At 35.3% G+C, this 20271-nt stretch overlaps 1 protein-coding gene across 34 annotated transcripts in view; it reads right to left on the bottom strand.

The window, feature by feature from the left end:
* Positions 1-626: 626 nt before the first annotated feature.
* The window catches only part of CLASP1 (cytoplasmic linker associated protein 1), a 258994-nt gene continuing 239349 nt past the window's right edge, over positions 627-20271 (bottom strand). For all 34 annotated transcript variants that reach the window (XM_087711876.1, XM_087711885.1, XM_087711872.1 and 31 more), the window contains 6 exons: positions 19228-19474; positions 18466-18656; positions 15909-16037; positions 10978-11184; positions 5061-5177; positions 627-3058 (listed from right to left, as the gene is read on the bottom strand). In XM_087711876.1, coding sequence (XP_087568002.1) covers positions 2972-3058; positions 5061-5177; positions 10978-11184; positions 15909-16037; positions 18466-18656; positions 19228-19474 — 978 coding nt within the window. In that variant the 3' untranslated portion in view covers positions 627-2971. The remainder of the gene's footprint in view (positions 3059-5060; positions 5178-10977; positions 11185-15908; positions 16038-18465; positions 18657-19227; positions 19475-20271) is intronic.

Here is a 20271-nt window from a genome sequence, read left to right as displayed (position 1 = left end):
TAAGAATTTCCATAGAGGTGTACCAACACAGAGGTTGTATCAAATGTTTTGCAGCTATATACATACACACAGACACAAATTTAACTGTTTAAACAAAAGAAGAGAATTGTGTCTGGATTACACAAAGATCATAAGGCATTGTATAGGTGCAAACATAGAATGAAGTAGCTTAGCTGGAACTGTTCTAGGAAGAGACTCTTTGAAATGTGCAAGTTAAGAGTGTTGTGCAAGGAAAATGCATCCAACACAATAAAAGAATACGGAGGGAATTCTGTGATTGTGATGGCAGATCCAATTCATAGCATGTTAATATAGCACTCTAGGTGTCTAAATGTAACATGTAATTTCTACACTTCATTTTCCCTATAAAAATGGCAATATGGATTGGCATTAAGTAGAACTGCTTTCTGGTGCATCTTTTATGCCATAGTCATGTTCCCCAACCAAACACCTGATCTCAAACACACAGCTGTTTTCTGAAAGCTTGCATCGATTTAAGTGTGCATGTGTGATTCAAATGTGATTTGGAGGTTAAGAAATTAGGTTTAGCACAAGCATTTCATCAACATGATCTTAAAGGTTCTTTTTCATCATTAAGGGGAATGCAAAGAAGTAGTGCAAAGAAGTTCCCATAAGGACTTAAATTTATTTTCTTTTATTCTAGGGCAAACTCAGAAAGTTTTATTATTATTTTTTTTTAGCAAATTCTATCATGTAAATGTTAACATAAAAACATCTGTACATTTGCCATGATACACTCAAAGTGAAACAAATAAGATATAAATACAGATATGGATGTAACATGACAAAGCGCAAAAAAAATGAAAGAAAATAAAACAACCAACCCAAAATCAAAATTAAATACATGCGCATGAACACTGTGCCAAGAAACTTTTTCTGATGGCTAACTGGTTTGATAAGCTTTGTCACCCTGCCCTTCCCATTTATAACATTATTATTGTTAGCAAACATTTTCTGCATTCTACAAATATTTCTTCGTTGTCCTTTAATGTGAACCATTACACTTGATAAATAAAGGGGTTGAGAGGGTGGTAGAAAGAAGATTTATGTGACAGGTTGCATGGTACATTATGTATACAGGTTACCGAGAGGTAACAGGAGGTGATAGAAAAGTCTTGTGTTGTATTGTAATCCAGTAAGCACACACAGTGTACCTTTTCAAAGGAAAGCCACAATGCCTCGGATAATTCAGCACTACATTAAGGAATGGACAGGATTTAGATGGTGAAAGGGATTGCACATATTTGTATACTCCTGCCCTGGATACACTGATGTGCCATGGGAGAACAGACGCATCCCCATCTAAGCAAACCAGTACCAGGCAGGTTGATTTGTGTGAATTTTCAGATATAATGGCCTGAAAAGGGAAGAGGAATGGGTCAATGGAGAAGACCCTGAAGGAAATCACATCGGTTTTTCTCAAAAAGTTAAAGCCCTGTCTAAGAAGGCAGCAAGAGACAAAGCAACTGAGCACACTTGAATCGTGCTGGGGAAAGAGGGAGCCCTCTCTATTCTGGCTCTTGCTTTTTGTGTGCCAGCAGCATGCAGATCTACTTCCATCAGCATGGACAGAGTAGTAGCTAAAGAATCCTTTTGCCCAGAGCACTTAAATACATCTTACATTCCCCAGTTGTACAGCTTTAAAAGAAAGCAAATTGTTGCAGATTAAGCTAGCCCTTTGAGCACTGCCAAAAATAATCAACGTACGTGTATGATCATCTTAAAATGGAAATAATTTGATATGTTAGGCGCAGAAAAACCATTATAAATAATTCAGGCTGACTGGGATGAGGAAGAGGAGGCTGAAGTACTCAAAGTCTGGAGGACTCCTGATCAGTGAAGGTGAAAATTAAGAGAACAACTGTCACACTAAGGAACGTTGTTGACAAATGAAAGAAGTATTTTATTAAGGAAGGAAGGCCTGGTTATCTGAGTTGCAGCTCCGGGAAGCCAATCAGAGCTTTGGAAAGAACGTTTTCTCATGGAACATCGAAGCAGCAGAAATAGAATTTCACATATATCTCCTAGGAGACACTTTTCTCTGACAGCAACATTAGGTCTTGACCAGTATACAGGCAATTACAGTGCATCTAGTCTCAGTGCACACTAACAGAGATCTGTTGTCACAGAAGGAATACCATAAACACTGTAACAAAACAGAGTTCTGTTAAAACAAAGAAACAAACAGTAAAGCTGTGTCAGGTAAGTTAGAACCAATGTAGTTTGCAATTTCAAACATTTTGAAAAAAATATATGTTGAAATACAGAGAAGAAATTGTAAACTGAGTTGTCCATGCAGCTCTTGAATCGGTTCTACAAAACTAACCACATTGCCCTGTATAGATTGTACTGTTGTATATTTGCTTGGGATTTCTTGAATTTTCCTAACATTTGCCACACAGGTGATTGTTATTGGTTTTTTCTAGTTTAAAAAAAACTAGTTGAAGGGCTTGATTTTATAGCCTGTATAGATTACGTCTGAAAACAAATGCAAATTCATTCCAACTTTTAAGCTCAGTTTTAAAACGATGCTTGAGAAATTGGGGGAACTAGAATAGCTAGTTAAAAGTGTGACTATAATACAAATATAGTCTAATATAAATTCAAGCTCTCCATCAATATCAAAGAAATCTGTTTGATAAAATATGAACGTGTTATGCATCTCTGGGACTACTTCAGATCTTAGCAGAGACAGTATGTAACTGCAATGCATTTAACCACAGTACACTATTACCTTGTTTTTAATGAAAACTGCAATCCAGGCCTTGCTTCCCTTATATTCAATTCCAAGAATCTCCTACAATAAAAAGCTTTAAAAGGACTAAAAATACTGATTGCAATAAATATTTGCATGGCCTCCATCAGCAGATGGAGCGTGCTGATGAGGGGAGGGTTTCTGAGAGGCACAGCTGATTGTTTCTATGTCTACACATATGTCCAAAGATCTCCATTAACTGTGTGTAGAAACATCTGAGGATGAGCTGCTGTTGCTGTTGGTCGTCTGCGCTCTCTTTATATACAAATTCAAGAGCTTCATCTGAAAAAGGACAAAGAAGAGAGAGGTTCACAGTTTTTTAGTTATTTCATTTCATTTCATAGCAGGCCATTGTTATTTATTTATTTTTTACTATTTGTATACTGCCACAATCGAGGGAGCACTCACTGAAGTAGCTCTCTCCAAAAAAAAAAAGAAATTGTGCATTGTTCATGCATGTAGAACAGTATCACTATTATTTGGATGGATGGAATTCCACAGCAATATTTTTATTGTAATTTTTTTTTTGCCGTTACCAATAAGAAATCCATATGTTAGCTTCAACTGTTCATTTCTGAAGTTCAAAAATGGAAAGCTTGCCAGCTGATCAAATCCAGATGCCTTTCATTAGTTTTGGTTTATGATACTTCTCATACTAAGAAAAGTGTAAATGATCCATCAGATTTCCATTGCAACTGTGTTCTCAGATTTCAGCACATCTTTCCTGAGTGAGGTGTTTCTACAGAATGAATGTCGTAAGTAGATTCAGGATCAGGACCACATAATCAAATACATAAGGAACGGGGTACTTTCCTTCAAACTTTGGCACTCATAACATGATGAGTTTTAATTTAGTTTTTAATTACTTTGAGAATCAGCAGACTTAACACTTATGAGCATCACTGCAGCCAGCTCCTTCTTTATTTGCTAACATCTATGGAAACAAGGAGGCTGTTGGCATTCTGAGAAGATATGTTTTTCAAGGTGCTTAATCTCCAAGCTGATTCTCAATTCTCCTTTTCACATCTCCTGGCATACGGGGGTACTGTTTTTGAATGTCCTGGGGACTGCAAAGGAATTTGGTCTCTTGCTAGGGTTGGCATTATTTTATAAGAAAGTAAGAAGGAGTGGTCTTCGAAGTTTGAAAGAAACCTTTGAGCACTGTCTTCTTCTGCCATAAATAGAATCTCGTCAGTGCCCAAATTTCAAAATAGATTTCACAACAAATTGTTTAAAACAAATTAAAGGTTATTTGAACATCACTAATCCTACATTTCTAATTTGTTCAGCTCTACATATATTCAGCTTTAATGTTATTTTCATCTGTTCTTATCACTGGATTCAAAATGAGTTTTTGCAGTAAGAAAAAAAGCAGGCATTTTTAAAGAATGTATATTGCATTAGAGAGTACTAACATATGCAGAGAACATTCTTCTAATTCTAATTAAATGTGTGGAGCAGGTTATGAAGAAACTTTGATTCCCTGTATATTTTATCTGGGATAAAATATTATTCTAATCCTTCTGCTTGGGTAATATTTCAATGTGGGCTCATTTAAACAGCTATTATTTGGCTTCTTTAAAATCCTGACAAGTGCTTGATTATATTGGAAAACACAGGATGAAAATAGATACTCTTAACCATCTATGAACAACCTTCTAAAAAACTTTGAAAGAACACAAAGGGAACCCAATTGATAAAAAACAGCAAAATGACAAAAATTTGGATAAAAGTTTCTTTGTTTTATAATTATTTGTATGCTTTCTGATCTTTTATTTTTTGCAGACATTTTGTTACCAAAGTAGGTAACATCTTCAGAGCACTTCAGTTTATAAATCCAAATATGATCAACACATTTTTTTTAAAATATCAAAATAAATTTGGATAATATATAAGAAATTTGGACCTAGAATATCCTACATTAAATAAGTCAATGGTTTCAGGTTTTAAGAAATGCCAAGTATGCTTCCTATGATTTAAAAAGGAGTTAAGTAAACTTTTTTTCCAGTTTGGTTTTCCAATTGTTCCTTGCTATTTTGGATAAGTCTCAATCCTGTATGTGTAAATTTGCAAAAAGTGTGACAAACTGAAATCACTTGTTTAGCTGATTCAAAGATGTATCTGTAAAGGAGATATTTTGCCATTCATAAAACTAGCAACCCACCAAATCAGTGACTGAGATATGCATCTCTTTCATGTCATTTGGGAGGGGAACCTCAGCTATTAATTTCAAGACTTGCTCCCTTCATTCTATGAATACAGTTTGAAGCAGTGGGGCACATACCTTGCTCCCAGTCAGTTGTGCAAGATGAGGCTTCAGTTCTTCGCCAATCACTGAATAGATGGCCACGAGGCAAAACACACTGGCTTTGCGAACACTGCTTTCGGTGTTGTCATAACCCTAGATGAAAGACATCAACTGTATGAGAATCAAAAACACTTTCCTTTCAGTTTTAGAAACTCAGAGGATGAATGAGATGGATACATGGCATCCCCCCACCTCCCACCCAAGGAGACATATTAAATATAACCCTCCTGAAAACTGCTGTACCACTGTCCATATCTGCCTGTGCTTTTTAAAAAGAAGTGTAGAGTATTTATTGCATCACTACAAACAGACTCTACTGCTGTTTAAAAGTAAAAGTGACAAGAGGTTTACTGATACATATGTAATACATCAAATACACACATATATGGTTGATATATGTTCTGGGTTTGTTTATTTGATTAGTGTTGTTTTGGTGCATGATGATGTAGATATATTATTATTATTCTGTATAGGATATGGGGTTGCCTACTATTTTAATCCTATTTACATATTTTAAGTACAGAAGCCACTCAGGGTTGGTAGTGACTGGAGTGACATATGAGCCCAGTTAACTAATACAGGGAATCCTCTACTTAAAACAGTCCATTTAGTCACAATTTGAAGTGAAAAAAGTGACTTAAGATCATTTTTCACAGTTACTACCATTGCAGCTTCCCCAAGGTCATGTGATCAAAATTTGGATGCTTGGCAACTGACTCATATTTATGACAGTTAACATTTTTTAGTTGTAGCCTGTTTCTAGCAGACAAACAGAAACTCATTTAGCTTTATAATGCAACATTGTAGCTAATTAATTCCAGAAAACCAAATCAACCTTATGTTGTAAAGAACTCCTATACTTGCAGTTTTCAAAACTCAAATACAACTGTGATTCTAATTTTGCTGTTATAACGCATCTTTTAAAGCACAATATTAATAGTAGAATGGCCTGCCAAAGATTAGAGAAATGGAGATAAAAATAGTACTAGGACCAAATATTACGTAAGTGCGATACTTCAGTTCATTAACATTTTAGCCCTTTTCAAACAGATACAGTTCCCATACTTTTTCTATGGGTTTTTCATTTGTTTCTCCAAAACAAACTCAAAATCTGTGGTTATTAAATGTATTGAGATCCCGCTGAGTACGGTTAGTTTGATTACTTGTCTTTTAAGTTATGGATTTTCATCTTCCTCCCTACCCTAGTTTTCTCAGGGGATCGATCTATTTGAATATTCTTCTTTTTGTATTTACCAGCTCAGATCACAATTAGGAATGATCAAAATATAATGGTTGCACATTAGATTTATGTCTGAAAAAAAGCTAACGATTCAAAGTAATTTATTGGTTTAGTTCAAAACGCAGACCTAATTCAGCAGTATTTGGGAAAGAACTTTATCTGGAATCTTATTTGTAATTAAATGAACCATTACTATTGATAGGCAAATGTTTCCAATTTATCATATAGGTTGTTAGCCTGCTTTAATTTTATAATAAAATGTAGGAACTGTGGTATGGGAGGAGAAGAAATCACAACATGTAGGTCTATTGCTTGCTATTTGGAGAGACTGTTCTGTCAAATAAAATACAGCACATAAATACACACATAAGTATATTGTCCCATTGCTTGGTTTTATGCAACCCCCTAGTCTAATTTTATATGACTTTTACAATGAATCAGTTCAGATCCCTGGAAAAGTGATCTACCTTTCCTTGACTGTGTGGAAAGAAAAGAAGGTTTGAAATAAATAGAATATGGTAACCTCTCTTTTTTTCCAATTGCATGCGGTTTGATTCATGACAGATTTTATGTAGTATTATGACAAAAAGTAAAGTTGTCCACAACTGATGTAAGTTACGAGAAAGCCTATATTCATTCCTTCAGTTGAAGCAGAGCTTCACCAAAAAGCATCTAAGCTGTTACAATAATCATTGTAAAAATATTCTATTAAATCACTATTTGAAAATATAATAATAAAACAGAAAGAGGCATGCTGAGCTTATGTTTTGCTTATACCTTGGACTCAGAGTGACCTCTGTTGGGAGAAGGATTTTCAGCCCATTCATTTAGTTGGTGGTTTTTTTCACTCTTATCTGATACTAGGACAGCCCTTGCTGGAGAACAGTATTAATAAGGCAAGATCAGATTAGGTTTCCTTTTTGCAAATACAATAATACAATAGCAAAGTTGGAAGGGACCTTGGAGGTCTTCTAGTCCAACCCCCTACCTAGGCAGGAAACCCTATACCATTCCAGACAAATGACTATCCAACATCATCTTAAAGACTTCCAGTGTTGGGGCATTCACAACTTCTGGAGGCAAGCTGTTTCACTGATTAATTGTTCTAACTGTCAGGAAATTACTCCTCAGTTCTAAATTGCTTCTCTCCTTGATTAGTTTCCACTCATTGCTTCTTGTTCTGCCCTCAGGTGCTTTGGAGAATAGTTTGACTCCCTCTTCTTTGTGGAAACCCCTGAGATATTGGAACACTGCTATCATGTCTCCCCTAGTCCTTCTTTCTATTAAACTAAACATACCCAGTTCCTGCAACCGTTCTTCATATGTTTTAGTCTCCAGTCCCCTAATCATCTTTGTTGCTCTTCTCTGCACTCTTTCTAGAGTCTCCACATCTTTCAAACATGCAACCTAAAACATGCAGTCAAAAGATCTGACACAGAGAGCAAGGAAGGGCTAATAAGAACAACTGAACAAGTAGTTCAGAGCTAAACTATATAATACAAGCTAACCTATATAAAAACCTACTGGTACTTCATTTTTAAAACATGAAAAATGGTCTTTGGAGACTACAACAGAATAAAGGAACTCGGATTTTTTTTTTTACCAATGATCATTTTTCTGCCCCCCAAAATGACAGCTCTTCATACGTTTAATAACTTGTGCTGTACAATCTCTCCTTACATACCCTTTGGAACAAGAACTGTAAATTCTAAAAAGGCGTCAATACCTGCTTATGAAACCTAAGGATTGGACAAGAACAGCTACCATTTAAGTTTAAACAAACATATAGATAGCTATTAATGTGTTAACCTATCATTGTAGTGTCTAAACCACGCACAGCAATTTTGCATTATGCAAGTATCAGATCACAATGTTCTGGTTAAAACTAATATTAATTCAGTCTCATTGTTATAATTAGCATATTAATATTATTATGTGTTAGCAATATGTTAATATTAATGCTATCACTAATTATAATAACTCATTATTATAATTAGTATATTAATTCACTCTTATTGTTATCATTCATTATATCTGACCCAAAAGATGTGGAACTTATTTGGTTTTGTTTTATACATGTACTGTATGTATTCCACTTATATCCTGCCTTTTTCAAGGATCTTAAAGCAATCTGCCCATCCAATCTCTTTGTCAATCCAATGAAGACGTAAGTGAACCAGCCCTCAGGGTTAGGGGACAGTAATGTTCAAAAAAATAGAAAAATAAAATATAATTTTCCAGAAAAGTAGCATCCAATGTGGGTTGTACTACAACCCACAAGTCACAAAAGACAGAAAAAACACTTAACACCCCCCAAACATTTAGTATGCACATACAGACAGAGAAAATGCACAAAACACACACACACACACACAGAAACCATTCCTGCCAAACACCCTTCCATCCTTTGAAATAATTGAGAAATCTCACATTTATATCACTTTCCTTTCCATACTCTTTATAAGCACACATGGTGCTAAGCTGTTCTTTGCTAGCATACTTGATATAGTCATTACAGGTAGTGCTTGACTTATGATCAAAATTGAACCCAACATTTCTGTTGCTTAGACAGTTGTTAATTCAGCTTTGCTCCATTTTATGACTTTTCTTGCCACAGTTATTAAGTGAATCACTGTAGTTGTTAAGTTAGCAACATGGTTGTTAAGGTAATCTGGCTTCCCCATTGACTCCACTTGTCAGAAGGTCTCAAAATGTGATCACATGACCACCAGACACTGCAATTTGGTTATATGCAGTAGTAGGTTTCTACTTGTTTCACTACCGGTTCACTCATGCACAGAAGCGTCCGGTTGGGTGGGCAGAGCCTCTCGCCGCTCCCACTACCGGTTCAGCTGAACCAGGAGCAACCCACCTCTAGTTATATGTCAAGGATTACCTGTAGTTTCACAAGTAATTTGATCCATGCTATGTAAGGCTTTAAAAGTAATAACCAGTACCTTTAGTGCTTTAAGATTGTTTTTTAAAAAGCCATTGAACACAGACATTTTATAAACAAACAAAGATGACACCTGATTCCCAACAAGACAAGAATTCCCTTTGGCCATTCTGACAAACACTACACAATCTAATATTGTCAATCCTAAGTGTCAGGGTTCCGATGGATGCCCTAATTAATTCATGAGCCTTGAGCAAAGTTTCAAAATAAATCTTTCAAGTACTTTGATGAGAAAGATATCAGAACAAGTCTGATATTTAAAAATATTGTAAGAACATATGATGTAGGCTTCTTTAGATACCATATGCTAAAACAATGACCAAGAACAACACCAAAAATAGGACTGGCTTAATTCCTTGATTAACTTTACTTTGTATTATTTTTATTCCAGAATGCCTGAAAGGTCCTTTCTTCCTCCAACTGCCATTTTAGAGCTACTACAGAATCTGCTCACCCCAGGAGATAGAAGAGAGAAAGAAGACAGAAGAACCTGTCCTTAAGCAAACTGGTTCAGGAGGAAACACTACAATAAATCAGGTGAGATATTTCGACCTTCAGTTAGCTTGTGAGAGGCAAGAAAGACAATGACTGCAAATAAAGGACTTCTTTGGAACCTGATCAACAATGTCTATATTCTCAGAGTTTATATTAACTTTACCATCCACTGTTTCAAGCCTTTTATTGAAGAGGTGATTCATAAGCCCTCAATTAAAAGCAGAGAGAAACTTATCAGATCCTAAGATTGACTGTAAAAAGCCTTATGTCTCAGAGGAAGGGGGAGGAAGGGGGGAAGAGAGAGAGAGAGAAGCATACTCCAAGAAATTTAGTTGAATACTGTCACAGGATTAGAGTTTACTTAACCTGTCTGTAACCCTTTAGCAGAAACTGACCTTTCTTTATCAAACAACTAGGGAGATTCAGAATGACTCTTCTGATTGTACTTTTTGAGAGTTTCCAGAATTAATTTCTCTAAATAAGCAAAAACTTGACAGAATGAAATATTTAGTAAAGCTGGTAAAGGAAACTCAACCATTCTCTGACTGCCGTCTCTCTGAAAATAGCAAAAATAGCCTGAAAAAAGAGAATAAGAGTTGGAGGTCTTACTGGTTGCCACATCTAAAGGCTATTAAAGCAGCCACAGGAAAGAAGCAGAGAGACTGGTTCAATAAACAGTTTTTAAATTTAGAACAGGGATGAGTGTAGGAGGATTGGATAGGAATCCTCCCCTGGCCCTGAAGCCTATGGTGATTCTCAGTCCTCCAGCTCACGGTTGTTCATGGTTGTTTTTCTCTCAAGACATTTCACTTCTCATCCAAGAAGCTTCTTGGATGAGAAGCGAAACGTCTTCAAAGAAAGTCCAGTTGCCTCTTGAAAAAGCACCTTTGGGACTGGTCCTTGAAGCCATCCTTCTTTTTTTTTCTGCACAAAGATTTTTTCCATAAAAAAAGAGCATGATTTTTCAACCATTACCATGGCTGGCAATGATAGAAAGAGTGGTGATGGCTTTGGATGGACTTAAGGTTGAAATAGGTCCTTAGCCCAAAGGTTTCTCATTTACACTGAAAATGCATTACGTTCTAATTTCCTACTATTATTTCCTTCAATTTAGCAAGTCTTATCAACATAAAATAAATAAATAAATAAAAATGATATTTGCTGCTTGGAGCAACTGAGCAATTCCATACATAGACGCATACCTGCAACAATCCAGGGATGATGTCTTGTAGGAGCTGGTGCAATGACTCCTTTGAGATTCTTTCAATGACTTTAGTTTGCATTTTAATAGCAGCCAGATTAATTGGATAGTCAGCTGTTTGAATGATGGGACAAAGCACTTTGATGCACTGTTCTGGATGGATGGAACTAGCCAGAGTGGAAGCAGCTTCCTCGGCAGCTCTCACAACCTATAATGAGAAGGACAAGCATGGAAAATTGTCAAAGTTGCAGCATTACAAAAAATAGTACATTTCCATCCTTAAGAACCATGAGTAGAGGCAACTACAAACTTATTACATTATATTGATTGTCTCAGTGACTGAATATTTCTGAATAATTTTTTCTATCAGAACACTATAAAAATGTTGGCATTACCATCAACAGTGGTAAGCATGGGAAACTTAGTTCTGCATTTACAAACATGTCAGAAGAACTAATTATTGCAGATTAACATACTGTTGAAGGAAACATTAAGGAGAAAATAGGCATGACCATATTTTGATTCCAATGACTTTTCTTAAACTTGTATATTCTGCATTTTAGGGTATGATGGTAACTATGAAGATCTTCCTTGTAATAGGTGGAGAGAAAATAGAGTTACTGTATCTGTCAAAATTCTCTGTTTGCTCTGAATGTATTCAGATTTCTATCAAAAATAAAAGGTGAATTTTCTACCCAGAATTTATTCTGGTTAGCATATGCTACATGCATATGTAAAAACTGCAGAAGGAATTGTACAGCACAGGATAGATTTTTGCATAGCTGCCTATTGTAATGTTATTCAGATGTGAATGTCTTCAATATTTTTATTCACTTAGTTGTTCAACAGATTAAATACATTAGTAGCAATACATTTTCTTTCACTGGCATTCTAAATCATCCATAACATAAATATATATGCATACAGCCTCCGTATATGTATACCCATACAGATTGTGTTTATTTATATTTATTTCATTCATTTCACTCATAAGAACTGGTACAAACATATTATGAAGAAGAAAATACAATTTGGCTACTGTACACTCATGAAAATGGAAGGCCGCTTGAGCGATAAAATCAAGCACAAAAATGTAGAATATATGTTAACCTATTTTGATAATTCTGCATTATAAAATTATAATAAAATTATCAAATAAAAAAAATTGGAAAAACACAGTTAGCTCATTAAGTCCAACTTTGTTATCAGTACATCTCTATGCAGCCTTTGTTTAAAGATCTCCAGCAAAGGGTAATTCTACTGTTTAGGTGGTCTTAGTATGAAAGTTGTTTTTCTGTCCTAACTTACCCTTGAATGTAACTTCCTGTAATTTAATCATTATTCTATGTCCTGCACTTTGGAACAACAAAGAACAAGTCAGGATTCTCTTCTGAACTTTCAGGTACTTGAAGAATGTTATCCTCCTTCCAGTTGACTTTTTGAAAAGTTAAAGATTCTGCCCTAAAATCTAAGCTCCCAATCCCCTGATCATTCTGATCCTTTTTTGTGTAGTTTCAGGTTGTGTGAATTCATATTAAGTGTGGTATTCTGACCTGGAAACAGTGTTCAAGTAGGGATGAAATGCTATGGGTCTGGGCCAGTTTGCACAAACCGGTAGTAAAAAAAATGCTTTAAAAAGTTTTTAAAAAGGTTTTGAGGATCGCGGGGCACAGCTGATCGTCAGAACCTTTTTTTAAAGCATTTTTTTACTACCGGTTCGGGCAAATAGGTAGTAAAAATGCTTTAAAAAAGGGGGGGGGAAGGTTCTGATGATCAGCTGTGACACGCAAATGTCTGAACCTTTTTTGAGCATTTTTTACTACCTATTTGCCTGAACCAGTAGTAAAAAAATGCTAATAAAAGGTTCTGACGATCATGCGGCACAGGTGATTGTCACAGCTGATCATCTGAATTTGTGTGTGAGTCAGTTGTGTAGCTGTTGTGTTATTTCTGTGTAAATATGAGCTCTCTGTGAGGTTCCTATTTGTTGCACCAAGCTATCCCACCCAGTCACATGACTACCAAGCCACGCCCATAAAACTGGTAGGAAATTTTTTTAAATTTCACCACTGTGTTCAAGGCAAGATCTTGACCAATGTGGAATAAAATAGAACAGTCATCCTTCTGAATAGGATTTCTAGACATATGCTGCAGAGAAATTGTTAATTCCTAAATGGATTTCAAAATATTTGGAAGAGAATGAATTAAAAATTTAGCGTATTTCCTTTTAGCTCAATATAAGCCAAAGTAAAAGCTCACAATCCATGAGTATTTAAATAAGAACAAGACAAAGCAGGGGAGTGGTTTTCATTTCTTTCCCAGAATAATAACCCAAATTAGAGTTTAAAAAAAAGAACCCAGCCTTTGGCCAGACAAACAATATCTATCCTGGGTTCAAGGTTATGCCCTTATTTCCTTGCCTTCATTACTACAACATAATAGAATAGTAGAATGGACAGTTTATACTAGAAAGATATTGTATCCAAGGCTTCCTTAAGAAATGGAAATACTTCTAAAATGAGAACAAAAAATAATACTTCTGCTATAGAAAAGCAAGCAAATAAAAACACAGAAAGTGTTATGTTGCTAATAATAAACAATAAAAATATTTAAATATGTCAAAAGGGGGAAAAGATAAAAGGAGGCAGTTGAATGGCAATAAACAAAAAGGAGTAATAAAAGAGAACAAGCAGAATTATAACAATTGTTTGTGTCTGTTTTCAATGCAAAAGATAAAGCTCAGTACTAATGCTAATTTAGTTATTTTTAGGAAATTAGTCCAAAGACTTGAGACAAAATGTGGTAAATAAAGTAAGTTATAGGAAAACAAGCAAATCACTGAGTCCTGATGACATCCACACAAATTATTAAAGCAAGCTTATTTAAAATGGCAGAACTTTACAACATTTTTACGATCAACTGCTTTGAGTATTGAAAAGTATATGATAATATTGTAAAAAGGATGTTGGAGATCCATGAAATTACAGGCTAATTGCTTTAATTTATATATTCTGGATTAACTGTAAAAACCTTTCTTAAATTTAAAAAAATTAAGCAAACAAATGAATAATTTTTTGAAGAAGATTTTAGCACTGCTTCCTTAAGTTAAAACATGTCTTACTACCAGTTTTCTTTGAGAATATGTAGACAGTGCTGGTTCATTAGACATTGTTCAAAATATTTTCAACAATGTTTGCCATTAAAATATATAGCAAACTTGTCAGTCATTAAAAGACAGGCCCTTTTATCAGTGGATGATTTATTAAAAAAGAAGGAAGAAAGTACTGTAGAAATAAATGCTAAGTTCTCACAAAGAAGTACTATGGAGTTTCTTAAATATTTCTATTGGAAACTGGCCTTTTCATTATTATAAATAAATTGCTCCAGTAAGGATATTACATATATCTCTGAGCGTAGCAAAGCCAGGCTCAGAGATATATGGAATAGGACCCACCACTTTTCCTTCCTTCCTTCCTCTACATTTAATTACATTACAAGCTACCAACTGCAAGTGCAAAATGTCCATATACAAATTTAACCAGAATAAAAGTCGCTGGATATGGCAAGCTTTCTCAATTATTTTCACAGGTAATTCACAAAGAAAAGGACAAGGGCACAAAGTCAAGGTGAAACAATAAGAATGCACAGTAGGGAGAAGCTTGCCAACAAAGGCACTCCTTAAGAACATAATGTTTTGTCAAAGTGCTTTATAGCAAAATCTGTTACAACTGTTGCTAATTGTGGCTACACATACACAGAAAGCTGTTGTATGAAGACTCTGATTCCAAGAAAACATAATAAAGACATGCTCATTTATTAAAAGGATTAAATATTTCCTGGCCTTTCACAACAATTCTTATGCCTTTTGTTCCCATGTTGCTTGTTTAACCGAATAAGTCATTGTGTATTTAAAACACAATCCTGTAAACAACTAAATGGATGTATAGTGCAGCTTATTCTGTTATTCCTATTCTATGGCCAAAAGCTCTTTCTATCTCTTTTTGTTTCTGTATTTAAGTTTTCATTATTCTATACAAACTGCATACCCTTAACTCAGTTGCCTTCAATTAGAAAGATTACAGTCCTGTAATGAATCTGGAGAGTCATGATGTAAACTGAAAAAAAATATACCAAGACTAATGCTAGTTTTTTTTAAAAAAAAATCACCACAAGAAAATCTGGTGTTGGTTAAACATAAAATATAAGGTATTGAAATAGATTGAATGTTTTCATATTCTTTATTTCATTTTATTTGTCACTGGAGTTCTGGCAAGAAATGGCAACCTTTTTTTGTGTTGGGGAAATGACAATACTGCTTGAGGAATATCTGCAAAGTAGGTGGATCTGAAATTTTTGGACTCATGGACATTTTTTTATTTTTCATTTGAGAAAAAATAGGATAAACTAAATTGAAATGGCTGCCTTAATTTTGGTTATAAACTCTGAAACACATACCCATTAAGATGGCTTTGTAGGTCCTAGAAGCTGCAGACAGAATGCTATAGGGTCATATATGGCTAAAAGGTGGGTCCCAAGCTTAAATCATTCACATGAGATAACTAGAGAAATTCTTTAAATCAGGGCTGTCAAATTTGCAGCGTCACGGTGGCATCACATGACTTTCCCTCCCTTCCCTAAACCGCACGGGGGTATGCCCAGAGCATGACGCATCCGGCCCACGGGCCGCAAGTTTGACAGCCCTGCATTAAATGCAGACTCACAAGAAAAGTAAACTTAGGACTATAGTCAATAATATAGGAAACTAGGTCAGAACTATAAGTTAGAAATTCCATTAAGGTATGATTTACTTTTCTCTTCATTCCATTTATACTTACTGGATCAATATAGTGCTATTGGAATTAATAGTAAGGCATGACCTATAGAGACATTGATTCTTAAAGTATGGTATATAGTATGATACTCAAGACTTACCTCTTTATGAGAATCTTTATGCGCTTCTAGGGTCTTCATGATAGTTAGTTCAGCATAATTCTTAAATCTTGCTGGTTGGTTCCTCAGAATTTCTCGCAAAACTCTCAATGCCAAGGCTCGTATTGAATGCTAAATCAAAAGAAGTAGCACATCTTTATTTATTAAAATTTACATGACTTCCATCTCATTAACAAGCGACTCTGGGTGGCTTGAAGACCTCATTTTACTCTTCAAAATCATTAATAGAAGGAATGCATTGTTTGACTGGAATGGATACACATTTTATAAAATCAAATTTCTAAGAAGAAAAATTGACAATGCTCAGAAGAGAACACCAGAGTAGCCTTGCATCACGGGCTCAAGTTCATTAGCAAAACTGAATCACTTTCTTTGCGTGAGAACTAAGTAGCTGCTAATAGATATTGGGAGATTTTATATTATGTCAACATATAAAATAAGCCACCCATTGAACTGCGTATCAAAGAGAATAGCAAACAGAGTTTTTACATAACCATTTCTAATTCAGTCTCTTTTTGAAATACATAAAAAATCCAAAAGTTCAATTAAATTTCATTTCCTTGGTTCTTATTTGGTAATGAAGATCAATACTATATTATTAGTAACACAGGAAGTGAAAACAGCCCGGTTTTGCATAAATACATCTATTTTACATTTCTTTTGGAGATCAGTATTAGTTTTTTCATTCACTCTGCTGTCATGACAGTCCTACTCCTCCCTAGTCACCGGCATCTTTATCCAAGAAGATCATTATTAGTGAGAATATCAGAATAACATCTCAGGTTATATAATTGTTGGGATAGGTTTTTGGATGAGAGCCATTCCAACCATTGACTAGCTTCAACCCAGAAGCATAAGGTTTAGCTTCCTCAGACTGAACTGTTAAGTATGTCCTCATGCTTTGCAATTCCCAAGCTAACATTTGATTTGTTCAGATTTTAATCTTTGAACATCGAATGACAAGAAGTACTGATAGAAACAAATGGAAAAAAATAACAGGTGCAAATTTTATTACCTGCTTTCAGCAAGTTATTCCAAAAGTACTTAACTTTCTATGAACATGGTTTTGATTCTTTTTTAATTTATTTACTTATCAAATTTAGGTACCTTCCATATCATTCTTATTTTTTAGGAACTCTGCCATTATTAAAAATATAGATAAGAAAACAAATTATAATCATATAATATCAATAGGGTAGATGTTATCTATCCTACAGCACAGCAGTACCCAACCTTTCATGCTCCACGGACCAGTGATGGCTGTGGTGGCAGGGGGATGGTTTCATGTGCACAAACTAGATCACCTGCTTAAATAGCCCATTTCTCAACAGGCTGCAGACAGGTTCCGGTCCACGGCCCGGAGATTGGGGACCCCTGCTATAGCAGGAGAAGTTAATTAAGTTACAATTTGTTTATTTGAATTTAAGAAGAATGAAATAATTCAGACTATATCCACAATTGCAGAAAACTTGAGTCTGGCTGAGTGGTAAATTGTTTATTGGCTCTGCTTGCTTTTGATGTGGTTTTCAGTTATCCAAAAGCCACTGAAAAGATACCACCGTGATGCTCCATGTAAGAGCTTCAGAAGTGAAAATATCTGCTTCCTTACAAAAAAAAGAAGAAACACGGTTTCGTTTTTAAATATTTCAAATACGAAATTAAAATTTTGACATGTATAATCTCATAGCCACTGCCATAATAATTCTGTTTACTCAAATGAAAAAAATAATAGTCTAATTAAGCCACAAAAGTTTATAGCTACTCAGAATCACTGTGAGTTAGGAGGCATACAAGTTTACATAAAATAACATTCATAATAATAATAACTTTCTGAAATCTCTCAGCATATGCATCTAGCCTGGGCAAGACTAATTTCTGCAATAAGAAATGTATTAGCTTTTTAAGTATCATCTTGCTATTAAATGGCACAGCTGCAACTTGGGGCAGGGGGGTGGGCTTAAGGACAACACAACCTTTATATACCAAAGGCAATGCTCTAAAAAAATAGACAGGGATAGAACAAAAACAAACTTTAATTTCAAGCCAATTACATTTGATTAAGCTAAATTAAATAATATAACATTTTAGAGGGCCTCTGCATATAACATTTGGTTCCCAGACTATGTGTTGCTGATAGAATTATTTTTTGGCAGCAGCATCCATCTCCAAATCCATACGGATGCCCCTATCCTAGCCAGCTTTTGAAGGCATCTTGAATAAAGTACTATGTGATGGGCGCCCTCCTCAACTGGAGATGTTTGGTAGAGGAAGTGAGTAGCATAGCGAGAGTGTTCCAACATGCACCACACATTTGAGGAATACAAATTTCAAGTGTCACAGAATCAGAGTGATGATCCTTTTGGAGAAACTGGAGGTGGGGTTAGATAACTAAGATAATTATATTGGATGGCATTTCTGAGACTGTGGAAGTCAGATTAAACTAAAGAAAACAGAAACCACCATTAGCCACATAGGATGCAATGTCAGTGTGGGCGGTAAGTATCTATGAGGCACAGCAAAGCCTATGGCATTATCTTACATCTTTATCTCCAAGTGTTTCAAGTAATAAGAGCAAAATTGTCTTAAAATGTTCCTCCCAAACTCCCAGATTATCTTCTCTTGTAATTTTCAATAACTCAAGAAGGGCTCCTTTCCGTTCTTCTACCCGTTCATTATGATTGGATAATTCTTTTAAAAGATCAGCCACCAAGTCCGAATGATCAATGGGCACTGAAAAGAAAAGAGTGGAAAAGTCATTTCACAGCAAAGAAAATTAAGCAAGAACTTTCAACAGGTGACGGCAGGACATATTCACAATATTTCTAACTAGACTATAAACACAATATGTCTTGAGTCCTTTAAGTACAAAGATTTTATCTATAATCTAAATATATAAAGTCTCTAACAATTGATTCTCAGTGTTACCACTTGTCACTATGTGCTCATAAAGCAATTCTGAGCAGGCAAGGGAGCCAAATGAAAACATATGAAGGTTCTGTTCCCACGGCTTTTCCTTTAACCAGATATAGCTTTCAGTTCACAAAGAAATGACTTTTGGAGCTTGGCTTCTTTACTAATGTGAATGTGGAAGACCACTTACAGAATGTCAGGGCTCAAGTCTCACTATTAAAATTGAAAGATGAGCCTGTGGCTGTTGTACCACCTGGCTGATTAAGAAATGAAGTAAACTGGATTCAAGAAGCTAGTGTCAGTATGATATCCTGTAACAGTTTAACATCAATGGGTACATGCTGAGGCAACAATAAGATCAATACTGAATTTTTAAAAAATGAAAACCAACCATCCCGAAGTTGATCCATATCATCATCAAATACGGCTTCCTTAAGAGCAGTTTTATCGTAGGTGCTGATAGTATCAGAGTAGGGGTAAGGGTTGTACTCTCGAGCTCGGGGTCCAGAAAAGGCACGTGGGGGCTGGGTGTTGAGCAGAGAAGTCTTGTTATCCAGAGCCATCCTTCCTCCTTCCACCACATCACTGCTTCCACGCACATCAGTGGCTGGTGAGGCTATACCATCATCTCTGGAAACCTGTAACAATTGATCAAACAAAGATGACTTTATTGGGACCAGTTTCCATTAAGCTAGAAAAGCCAACTCTATTGTTACTCTGATAATAGGTTACACTGCAAACAGCAGTCTTTTTCCACTTTGATTAATAGGGCTAAATAAATTATAACTTTGTTTGCACCAAACCCTAATTTCAAACTGGCAGTTTCTAAACATAGGTTTTCTTCATCATCAACTGCAGTCATTCCAATAAGTTGCTATTCTTCCTTTCTGCAGCTGCTAAATAATATTGAACAACACTGTGAACTGGATTTATTGCCAATGTTGAGGAGAGGAAGAAAATTGTACAATTTTTGAATCCAAGATATGATAATTGGCATGGCTTCAATTAGCACTGTGGATTTCATTCACTTAGATGTTTCTGTGCATAAATCCAACTGCTTGATTTGGGTACCAGAAAATTTATGTGAGCAAATATTCAAAATAGTCTCAAGACGGCCTCCTATACAAACATACATACCTCCCTTCCCTTCTTCCCCCCTTTTTCTGAGCACAGAACTACTATATATCAAACATTTGATTATAGTGACAAGAATTATATTAGATCATATAATTTTACAACACAGTACAAAAATGTATATATTTTAGTTTATACATGGAGTGGACCCATCATGTTCTCCATTGCAGGGATGGCAAATATAAAGAGTTAAAGAAAAAAGTAAAAAAATTTAAAAAATGAAACAATACTGTATATGTACTGTATACAGTATATGTGTACATTAGCATATCTCAAACTGATGCTCCTAAAATGGATTATC

Source organism: Thamnophis sirtalis, unplaced genomic scaffold, assembly GCF_051295495.1.
Source record: "Thamnophis sirtalis isolate CommonGarterSnake01/CBP01778 unplaced genomic scaffold, rThaSir2_p1.2 scaffold_1, whole genome shotgun sequence".
Lineage (NCBI taxonomy): Eukaryota > Metazoa > Chordata > Lepidosauria > Squamata > Natricidae > Thamnophis > Thamnophis sirtalis.
Note: the sequence above shows the minus strand (reverse complement) of the source record. Positions and strands in the feature narration are given on the sequence as shown.